Source organism: Schistocerca americana, chromosome 4 (genome assembly GCF_021461395.2).
Source record: "Schistocerca americana isolate TAMUIC-IGC-003095 chromosome 4, iqSchAmer2.1, whole genome shotgun sequence".
Lineage (NCBI taxonomy): Eukaryota > Metazoa > Arthropoda > Insecta > Orthoptera > Acrididae > Schistocerca > Schistocerca americana.
The window spans coordinates 840,945,654-840,957,889 of NC_060122.1; the positions used below are offsets into that span (position 1 = coordinate 840,945,654).

The 12,236-nt window shown below is 39.2% G+C and overlaps 1 protein-coding gene across 2 annotated transcripts in view; it reads right to left on the reverse strand.

Annotated features, from left to right (window-relative positions):
- Positions 1-12,236, reverse strand: part of LOC124612410 (nuclear pore complex protein Nup155) — a 254,444-nt gene that overhangs the window by 100,279 nt on the left and 141,929 nt on the right. For both annotated transcript variants that reach the window (XM_047140603.1, XM_047140605.1), the window contains 2 exons: positions 6,984-7,078; positions 6,693-6,789 (listed from right to left, as the gene is read on the reverse strand). In XM_047140603.1, coding sequence (XP_046996559.1) covers positions 6,693-6,789; positions 6,984-7,078 — 192 coding nt within the window. The remainder of the gene's footprint in view (positions 1-6,692; positions 6,790-6,983; positions 7,079-12,236) is intronic.

Sequence of the window (12,236 nt, forward strand, 5' to 3'; positions counted from 1 at the left end):
TTAATGTAGACACTATTAATGCGGTAGTTTTAGGTGACGGGTATTCTGAACTGTGATTGCATCAAATACTGCTAGATTCATTAACAAGTGTCCAAAACTCCCTCGTGCCAGTTTTTCTTACTTTAATTTTTTTCCACAAGATTATGAACTGTCTGTCTAGTCACTGAACTGTTTGTTCTCTTTCTTTAGCCTTGGCAACTGTCATATTATACATCACTCACAGAATATGAGTCACGTGGTAAGAAAACATTACTTTGCCGATAAATGTGATGAATAGTGAGAGCAGGTGAGATACTACATAGACATCTCACAGAAATGAAAACAACAAATAAACGGGCATGAACAATGTTACAACATAGGACTTCAAGAGTCAAAACTTCCAAACCAAATGCAACTTCATTAACGTTGGAAACATGTTTTGTCGGAGCACAGGGAAAACTGTTGAGTTCATTTGTTGCAGCTTATGTGACAAACTGTTATGTTTTTATCATTTCTTTGGGAGTGATCACATTCACATTAACACCTGAATCGGGCGAGAAGGCATATCTCACTCACTCACCAGGTGTACAAGTTACGTGCGTTGATTAAATTCATATGAGACACGTGCTGTCACTGATGCCTTGTATGACACCAGATGTGTTTTCTGGTGGAGGATTCAGTTGACTGGTCACTTTGTCACCAAACTTTTGCAGTTCCCATTTGAAAGCCACTTCATTTTGGCTATTAAATGAGTTGTTGTGCAGAATTTACTTTCATTATAGGTCTCTTCCTTACACCCCGCTGTTGCAGACTGACGTTACACCAGGACAAAAAACATAAATTTTAATGCAACAAATAGGTACTTCAATGTGATGGACAGCTCGTAATTGTGTGTGTGTGTGTGTGTGTGTGTGTGTGTGTGTGTGTGTGTGTGTAGGGGGACACGATGGAACTGTCATCGCTTAACGAAGACAGTCATGGCTCTTGCTTAACGAAGACGTCATGGCTCTTGCTTAACGAAGACAGTCATGGCTCTTGCTTAACGAAGACAGTCATGGCTCTTGCTTAACGAAGACAGTCATGGCTCTTGCTTAACGAAGACGTCATGGCTCTTGCTTAACGAAGACGTCATGGCTCTTGCTTAACGAAGACGTCATGGCTCTTGCTTAACGAAGACGTCATGGCTCTTGCTTAACGAAGACGTCATGGCTCTTGCTTAACGAAGACGTCATGGCTCTTGCTTAACGAAGACGTCATGGCTCTTGCTTAACGAAGACGTCATGGCTCTTGCTTAACGAAGACGTCATGGCTCTTGCTTAACGAAGACGTCATGGCTCTTGCTTAACGAAGACGTCATGGCTCTTCGCCACTGCTCAATATTTTACTTCTTGAGCTTGGATTGGACCATTCACTGTTTCTAATTTGCCTTTTTTTCCTTCCCTTCTTCACAGTTTGGTACACGTCCTTCCTGTTTTCATGCTCGATCTGTATTCAGTTTTTGACAGGAGCTCTTGCCACTAAATCTGAGGGGGTTACGATAGGGAATTTCCCGTGTGAGAATCTGAAGGGCCTAAAGCACATGATTGTGAGACTATAACATTTATTTATGCTTCTGAAATCTGTTCGTCTAGTTGTGAGTCACCATTATCTGTGCTGTAGGCCCACATTGTATATATGAAAATTCACGAAAAGCTGTATCACTGGTTTCTCTGATGTTCACTTAAATGTGGAATCAACGTCTGTGTACTTTAGGCTCTTATGGTTCTCAGTGACTCATTTGTATTCTAGTCAAACGACCATGGCGGTAGACATTAGTACTCGAGTTTAATCATTTCCACAAATGGCACTTTGTGTTTTGAGGTGGTTGTTTACTACGCAGGACTTTGCTATTGTGTGAACTGTAAACATGAACTATGTTGAATATGTTTTAAATACTACCAGAAAAGTTAAGTTGTGAGGACAGGTCATGTGTCCTGCTTATGTAATTCAGTTGGTAGTACACTTGCCCGCAAAAGGCAAATATCCCAAGTTTGAGTCCCGGTCCTGCACACAGCTTTAATCTGCCAGGAATTTTCTTATCAGTGCACATTCCGTTGCAGAGTGAAAATCTCATTCTGGGAACAGAAAAGTAAATTACCAATGAAAGTTTGCCACAAAGGAACTAAGGCCTTCGAGAACAGATCCTTTGATTGAGACAGAAACGAAATCAAATAACTGTGACTACAAGCGAACATTTAATAAGGAAGTGCACAGTTAGCACAAGTAGTTGTATGGGTACAGCATAAGAATATCTGATTTTGAGCCCGGAAGTAAATGCGTGAACTAATCCATCTGTTAGAGATCTTTCATATTTGCCCGAAAAAAATGGGAAAGCACAAAAGCTCCCATTTATGCAAAAATGTGAAATGGAGAGCTGCGAAGGCTTACAAATTATTTTGTTATTGCCCTCAGCTATACTTTATTGAGAGACAGAGAGAGAGAGAGAGAGAGAGAGAGAGAGAGAGGAAAAAAAATTTTTTTCTTCTTTTTCTTTCGTCAGATAAGTTACGCAAATAGTAATAGTAATAATAATAATACTGTTTCTATTATTATTATTGGTAGTGGCTGTAGTTGTAAAAACTTGTTGATATGCGTAACTGTTATACAGCAAATGCTATTAATTTCACACACTCAACTTTTTCTGAATCTAAAAATTTGTAAACACTCAAATTATATTCTTATGTGCTGCCACTGGGAAATTTGCTTTTCAGAAAGAGCTTTATTTATTAGTCTATATCAATGTTATCCACTTACAACATTCCCCATCACATACAGTACCCTTACGATAGTACTTCTTTCCAATTTATGAAATAAATTCCGGAACTCTCATCCTTAGGATAGCTTTTAGTTCTCTCAGCAATGGATTTGTAATCTCACCTATTTTTGTAAAACAATTGTCCTTCAAGTTTTTCTTTATTTCTGGGAACATAAAAAACTAACAAGGGGCAGATATTGAAGCCAGGATAATCATTACAGTATTGCTTTTGGCCAAAATTTCATGACCAAGCAACAAAGTGCAAGCAGGAGCATTATCGGAGTGCGAAAACCTTTAACCATTCCACCACAGGTCTGGACTTACTTATTTTCAGATTGCTTCACTCAAACATCATTAAAATTTTAAGTGGTACTCTTTATTGATCATTTCACCTTGTGGCAAGGACTCATAGTGCACTATGCCATTAAAATCTAAGAACACAGTGAGCATAACCTTCTCATCTGACTGCACTTACTAAATTTTTTTTTCAGTCTAGGCAGTTCAGAGCAATTCTACTAGGACAACTGAGCCTTACTTTAAAATTCACATCAGTAAATCCGTGTTTTATCACTGTTATGACTCGCCTCAGTAGTTCTGCATTGTTTTTGACTTCACCCTGGACAACCTGCATTGGTTACAATTTTTTTCCGAAATCCAGTAATTTTCGAAAAAATTTACTCAAAAAAATCTGAACTATTTCATGGAATAAGCCATCTGATATGCCAACATCATTGATGACTTCTCCGACTGTGATTCAACAATCACTGACAGTAACTTCTTTCACTTTCTCTGCTGTTTCATCAGTTGATGTGCTGGGACATCCAGGGTGCTGGTCATCTTCCAATTTCATGACCTCCTTTGAAATACTTATCACACTTTTTTTACTCATAGTAGACTTCCCAAACGCAATATTTAACATTTACAGAACTTTGATATACTTTATTCCATTCTTACAGCAAATTTTAATATAGATTCTCAAACAAATACTCACCAATGCTATCAAAACATATTTAACCTTCTCAACAGCTGACAAGAGTAAGTATCTGATATGGCTAACATTTTACAGATACTTTTCAGATGTTTCCCAATTCAATGACAAAAACTGGCCTAACACAACAGGCAAAATTATAAAGGGTCTATTACATTTTTGAACACTCTTAGTAGAGTAAGATTTGTTGCATTTCAAAGCAGCTCATCGAAGGAGACTTCTACTTCTCCATGAAAAAAACACAAGAGTGGGCCTTAAAATCTACGGAATAACTGCACTATATTGTGTTGAAAATCCTATCAGAATATATACATTGGTTTAAAAAGAGATAGTGAACAAATATGCTTTCAGATGAAGAAGCAATCTATTCTACATCTGCAACAGATATATGAATACAGAAGCTCTCCTGCGAAACTTGCGGAACTAGCACTCTTGAAAGAAAGGATACTGCGGAGACATGGCTTAGCCACAGACTGGGGGATGTTTCCAGAATGAGATTTTCACTCTGCAGCGGAGTGAGTGCTGATATGAAACTTCCTGGCAGATTAAAACTGTGTGCCGGACCGAGACTTGAACTCGGGACCTTTGCCTTTCGCGGGCAAGTGCTCTACCAACTGAGCTGTAAAGTTTGGAAGGTAGGAGATGAGGTACTGGCAGAAGTGAAGCTGTGAGGACGGGGCACGAGTCGTGCTTGGGTACCTTAGTTGGTAGAGCACTTGCCCACGAAAGGCAAAGGTCCCGAGTTCGAGTCTCAGTCCGGCACACAGTTTTAATCTGCCAGGAAGTTTCATGTCAGCGCACACTCCGCTGCAGAGTGAAAATCTCATTAAGTGATACCTCACGTACAGATATCACATGATAGTTTGCATATGGCAGTTTTGTGCAAGATTATGTGGTAATAACACACTTGACCACTTCACCCAAATGATTGCCCCTTTTCTCACCTTCCATAACTTACGAAAACCAAACTGTTACTGTAAATCTGACAAATCTTATACACCTTAAGAATGCAAAAATCAAGAGCTGGTTATATCAAATGCTGCTAAACTGTCAAATTCATCTGTCCCTTTCCCATGTTGCTGAAGTAGTATCTGGCATTTTCATAGAAGAACAGACACATACCACAGCATGATTTTCTGTCCTGTGCCCCTTTCTAATTTTTCTGTAGTTTAGTTATAGAATCAACAATGTCAATCTTTCTGACAATATTATATCCCCTCAATGTCTATCAAGGTATCCTACTGTCAGTAAAGAAGAATTTGACAAAATACTGAAACACGAAGTGCACTTAGCATTTTATTCTATCCTGGTGTCAGCACTCCTCAAGACTAATATTGTCACCTGCACTGAGGTGACATAAGTCAGGAGATACCTCCTAATATCATGTTGGACCTCCTTTTGACTGGCATAGTGCAGAATTCAATGTGGCAGGGACGCAACAAGTCACTGGAAGTCCCCTGCAGAAATATTGAGCCATGCTGCCTCTATAGCTATCCCATAATTGCACAAGTGTTGTCAGTGCATGATTTTGTGCACAAATGCACCTCTTGAGCACGTCCCATAAATGTTTGATGGGATTCATGTCAGGTGATCTGGGTGGCCAAATCATTCGCTCGAATTGTCCAGAACGTTCTTCAAACCAATCGCGAACAATTATGGCACATGACATAGCCATTGTCATCCGTAATAATTCCATTTTTGTTTTCTGCAAAATGGTCTTCAAGTAGCAGGGTGTAACCATTTCCAGTTAATGATCGGTTCAGTTGGATGAGAGGATCCAATCTATTCCATGTAAGCACAGCCCACACCATTATGGTGTCATCACAAGCTTACACCGTGCCTTGTTGACAATTTGGGTCCATTGCTTTGTGGGATCCGCAGCATACTCTAACCCTACTATCAGCTCTTAATGGCAGAAATCTTGTGTCATCTGACCAGGCCACTGTTTTTCAGTCATCTAGCGTCCAACCAATATGACCACGAGCCCAGGAGAAGTGCTGCAGGCGACATCGTGCTGTTAGCAAAGGCACTTGCATCGGTCACCTGCTGCCATGGCACATTGACACCGTATTTCACAGCTCTGTCATAACCGATACATTTGTTGTACATTCCACTTATTTTCTGCTGTAATTTCCATGTAGTGTTGCTTGTCTGTTAGCACTGACAACTTTACACAAGTGCTGCAGCTCTCAGTCAGTAAGTGAAAGTTGTCAACCACTACATTGTCTGTAGTTAGAGGTAATGCCTGGAGTTTGGTATTCTTGGTCCACTCTTGACACTGTGGATCTCTCAGAATATTGAATATTCTAAGCATTTCTTAAATGGAATGTCCCATGTGTCTAGCTCCGACTACCATCCCACCTTCAGAATCTTAATACCCGGGGCCGATGACCTTGCTGTTTGGTCTCCTCCGCCAAATCAACCATCTTAATACCCGCCGTGCAGCCATAATTATGTCAGGAACCTTTCCACGTGAATCACCTGGGTACCAATGACAGCTCTGCCAATGCACTGCCCTTTTGTGCCTTGTGTGCGCGATACTACCACTATCTGTGTATGTGGATATTGCTGTCCCATGACTTCTCTCACTTCAGTGTATATTCCACAAATAGTAGTAACTGCTGAGAGGAACTATTCAGCGCTATTGCTCTTACTTCCAAAATTCAAAAGCCATCAGATTTGTTATGCTGACTGTACAGGATGTACGGTTAGGATTAACTGTTCCTTTGCATTAAAAACTATACCAAAGGTAAGGGATACAGCTATTGTATTGCTAGTATTAAACTGTTCTTGATTCAACAGCTATAACATTATTAATTTTTGGTATTATTTGAAGAACATTTGTGAAACAAATACGTGATTATATTTTTATTTTAATTTTAATGTTGGTGAATTTGCTGGAAAGTTCTATAATTACTCATATGCACTTACTCTGGCACATGCAGCATCTTCATTGCGATAGAGATGGGGACAAATATCCCTTAACCTTCCGCTAATGGCATCAATTGATGCATTGTCGTTCAGATAGCTGAAAACATAATTTAAAATCAGTAAAAATGTGTATTCGCAAGAACAATTAGTAAAAGCTGTAATTGTCTGAGGTTTATCATAACCATAAATGAAATGAAGGTAATTTCAGTGATTTTTACTGAAAAAGTATTCAATCACATGTAGACAAACACAGCAGGACAAGTCACTTTTTAGATTAAGAATGAACTTTACCTGTTGATTAGACTGTTGATGAGAACAGAGCACAGTTCGTGGCCAATTAAAATTAAGGTCTGGAAAGTAGTATTCAAAAGCTGTGTCTGGTGTTCCTGAAACCCAAATTAGATACTACATAATAACAAAACTGAAAGGAAAATATTTTCAAAATAAAAATAGAAGTAGGCATAACTATTTAGTTTCTACACTTGCTGCTGCTTGGTACATAACAGTTAATCACTATCTTAATTTGAATGATAATTGTAAACTGCTTATAAAATAGGGGAGCAATTAAATATTATTAAACATAAGAACATAGCACATCTACCACAGTTAACAAATGTCCTGAAAGCACGAGAGAATATGTATATAATGGCCTAATATTAGTAATTAAATTTGTGTTTCATTATTTAGTTTAAAAGATGCTAAATTACAGATGAGGACGCCTTCTCCCTTATTATATCAGCACTCAACATTGCACAAAAGGGCCAGAAAACAAAAACTGAAGAATTGTGATTAAGTTATTGCTAACTCACCAAAGACCTCAAACTGCTCACTGATTGGAGCTATTTTTTCTTGTGACAGTGTCAACATAAAGAATTCCCATTTACAGCCCAACACACACAGATACCACTAGCCAGAGCCAGGCTCAAAATTACTTCTTTCTGAATGAATTTACCACTAGATTTCTAATACCACAGAAGTATTTATGTAATTTGCAGGTAGTTTTTGAGCACAACAAGTGAAATTTTTAGTCTACTTTTAATGTGTTTATAGGTAATATTAGTGTCTCTCTCTATCATCACCTTCCCGATTTTGTGTGTGTGTGTGTGTGTGTGTGTGTGTGTGTGTGTGTGTGTGCGTGCGCGTGCGCATTTGGGGGGGGGGGGGGGGGGGGGGGGGGGGGAGGCGGCAGCGGCGGCAGGTGGGCTACTTAAATTTTTATATTTCTCCTGAATAACTCTACAGTGCTGCTTCTAGCAAAAATATGTTTCTAAGTATAACATTGAACTGCATTAAATTTCTACAAAAAAGATTCTATTGACCTTTTTCCAAATTGCAGGGATGAAAAAAATCGCAGGTTATTGCAAATAGAGTGTCAGTGGTGTAAAATTAATGTTAGTTGTACATGATGTGGATTAACAATAAATACTGAATGTGTGTACCACATCTAGGTCCAGTAGACCCATGTTAAGGAATAAATTGTGTTCTGGGGGGCATAACAGGTTGAAGAAAAGTGGGAAGTGGGTACAGGGTACAACTGTAAGTGAAGGTAGTTCACTTGAATGTGTCATGCATTTCCCGCCTTCATAGATCTGCAAAAAGACGAGTGAACAAGCAACTCACCACTCTCTTTACCCCACCTCGCCATAAGAAATAATTACAGGATGTTTCACTTTTCTCACAGCGCATCTTATGCAGTACTCGCACATGCGTTGGGGTGTTATTTTCTGAAAAGTGCGTTAATACTAAATGGAATACAGATATGGGTTACTAATAACAGTAATGCAAGAAACACATATGGACAGAGCTACGTAAATTTCTGCACACTGTTGCAAACTGTTAGAACGGAAATTCATTCTTGATCATCCAGTACAGTAAGTTTAGCATCTTCTGGAAAAGGCAATTTGCCCTAAGACTAGCACTGCTCGCTTCTCAGTCTGCAGATCGACTATACCTCCCCAAGATTTCATGTCCAGTGCTCTTACACGAGTAGACAAAATAACTTCACTGAGCTCGTGAGTATAGTGCAGTTATTTTTAGTTTCTTGAGCAAGTACTGGCTTGCATTATTCTGTAAAAATGCTCAACAGCTTGATCTGTGAGCTGTGTACAACACTTAAGAGCCTGCCCAAGTATAACACGTTACCAATGTGTGTTCGACAATGTCACATTTGTTGTGTTCACTATCAATGATTGGATTACTTCTCACAACAAAAGTTTTACCTAATGCTTCACCACCGCCTCAGCTACGCCAGCATCTGAAGAGGCTTAAACCGGCTCCCTCTCCAATAGCAGCATGCTCCAGTATTATGGGACTTCAGACATTTCAGTGGAAGTCAAGCAATGCATTACAGCAAATTACTTCTGCAAACTTGAACATACCATCATACATATTCACACCAATCTTTTGATCTTTTAGTTCCTTCATTAATTCATGACCAAATGCCTACAACAGGGTTTCACGGCTTCCAGTACACTGTCAACGGTAGACAAGTGCCACATTTACCAATCCAGGTTCTTTCCCAACAACACTACATAGCAACTGGCATCACACTTCTAAATTAAGCACTTCTCTGTCATTCTTTATGGCAACGTATTTTACCAAAGTTCACTTGATAACTGCAAATAAGTACTCAATAAACTAAAATTAACTTCACTATATAAACATGTAGTGTTGGTGGGAAAGATATTTGACTGGTAAATGTGGCACCTCACTGCTGCCTATTGTTGGCAGCTTATTGTAATGCCGTGTCACTGTGTTGTATGCACATTAATGGATGACCAGAAAGTTACACATTTCTCTCACCATTAATTGTGTTCCTGGTAGACTGCATAAATCTCTTTCACTCATGAATTGCTGACACTTGTAGACCAGGCTGTATCGAGTGGATACACTTATTACATATCCCTAATACAATTCTACTGCATTTAAATGTGCTATACTCATTTAATAATTGTTCTTAACCCACTTCACTTGACAATAAACATTAATTTTATACCATCAAAATCACATTTTTAATAATCTGTGATTTTTCCATCCCCTGCATTGTGGAAACTATTAGGTTTAGAGAAAAAATTAAAAGGATTTTTTTGTAGGAATTTAATATACCTTAATTTCATTCTGGGAAAAATTTTTGAAAATTTTTGGCAGAAGCAGTGGCTTTACAGTCATCCAAGAAAAACAAATATGTGACCTTTAAACAACATCCCCCCCTTCCATGGCCAGGATTTTTAGTATGTTCTTGACACAACTGTACAAAAATTTTTGAGTACACAATTTTTTTCCCCTAATCCACCTCCTTTGGTTTCTGTACACTACGCTACCCCCTGCAAGCTGTCAGCAGACCTTCGCCAGCCAGTCCTGCCTCCACCACCTCACTCTCACCACACTCTACCCATAGAACTGTAATCCGAGCACTGTAGATTGAGCCAGCACAATGCGGGTGTATTGCCGCCCCCCCCCCCCCCACTCCTGTGTGTGTGTGTGTGTGTGTGTGTGTGTGTGTGTGTGTGTATGTGTGTGTGTGTGTGAGAGAGAGAGAGAGAGAGAGAGAGAGAGAGAGAGAGAGAGAGAGAGAGAGAGAGAGAGAGAGAGAGAGCTAGCGAGCACATGCATGCTTTAGCTCGAAAAGGCATGTATTCGAAAGCTAGTGAAGTTTTCACTTTTTTCAAGTACCTCTCAATGACTCAATATTTCTATTACTCTGGACAGATAAGTTAGCCCATAGAAGAGTAAGGCTTTTTTTCCCATAATTTTGGTTTAAAGTAGTAAATACATAAGACATTTTTGTGTGTGAGACCTCCACATTAATGGAATTTTAACACTTTTTACATCCATTCAATGCACTACTCATTTTATCAATATTTACCTGTGAGTAATTACTCATTCACTCATCACTATTTTCATTCTTTTTGTATTTGGCTTCCCTGTTAGCAGAAGCTTACTCTGTTTCCAAATAGCTGTTTTAGATTTCATTTCTTAGTTCTTTAACCTCTATGTCACACACGATTGTCCTGGATACCAGGTTAAATCTCATCAAATCCTGAAATACAGTCGCAATAAACAGATTCTGTCTGGATTCAGTGTACCACGAAGAAAAGGCAGTCAGATTTCCAGTACTTGATTTCACCTTTGTTGTTGTTGTCGTCTTCAGTCCTGAGACTGGTTTGATGTAGCTCTCCATGCTACTATATCCTGTGCAAGCTTATTCATCTCCCAGTACTTACTGCAACCTACATCCTTCTGAATCTGCTTAGTGTATTCATCTCTTGGTCTCCCTCTACGATTCTTACCCTCCACGCTGCCCTCCAGTACTAAATTGGCGATTCCCTGATGCCTCAGAACATGTCCTAACAACCGATCCCTTCTTCTAGTCAAGTTGTGCCACAAACTTCTCTTCTCCCCAATCCTATTCAATACCTCCTCATTAGTTACGTGATCTACCCATCTAATCTTCAGCATTCTTCTGTAGCACCACATTTCGGAAGCTTCTATTCTCTTCTTGTCCAAACTATTTATTGTCCACGTTTCACTTCCATACATGGCTACATTCCATACAAATACTCTTCCTGACACTTAAATCTATACTCGATGTGAACAAATTTCTCTTCTTCAGAAACACTTTCCTTGCCATTGCCAGTCTACATTTTATATCCTCTCTACTTCGACCATCATCAGTTATTTTGCTCCCCAAATAGAAAAACTCCTTTACTACTTTAAGTGTCTCATTTCCTAATCTAACTCCCTCAGCATCACCCGACTTAATTCGACTACATTCCATGACCCTCGTTATGCTTTTGTTGATGTTCATCTTATATCCTCCTTTCAAGACACTGACCATTCCGTTTAACTGCTCTTCCAAGTCCTTTGCTGTATCTGACAGAATTACAACGTCATTGACGAACTTCAAAGTTTTATTTCTTCTCCATGGATTTTAATACCTACTCCTAATTTTTCTTTTGTATCCTTCACTGCTTGCTCAATATACAGATTGAATAGCATTGGGGAGAGGCTACAACCCTGTCTCACTCCGTTCCCAACCACTGCTTCCCTTTCATGCCCCTTGACTCTTGTAACTGCCATCTGCTTTCTGTACAAATTGTAAATAGCCTTTTGCTCACTGTATTTTACCCCTGCCACCTTTAGAATTTGAAAGAGAGTATTCCAGTCAACATTGTCAAAAGCTTTCTCTAATTCTACAAATGCTAGAAATGTAGGTTTGCCTTTCCTTAATCTATTTTTTAACATAAGCCATAGGGTCAGTATTGCCTCACGTGTTCCAACATTTCTGTGGAATCCAAACTGATCTTCGCCGAGGTCGGCTTCTGCCAGTTTTTCCATTCGTCTGTAAAGAATTCATGTTAGTATTTTGCAGCTGTGACTTATTAAACTGATAGTTCGGTAATTTTCACATCTGTCAACACCTGCTTTCGTTGGGATTGGAATTATTATATTATTCTTGAAGTCTGAGGGTACTTCGCCTGTCTCATACATCTTGCTCACCAGATGGTAGAGTTTTGTCAGGACTGGCTCTCCCAAGGACGTCAG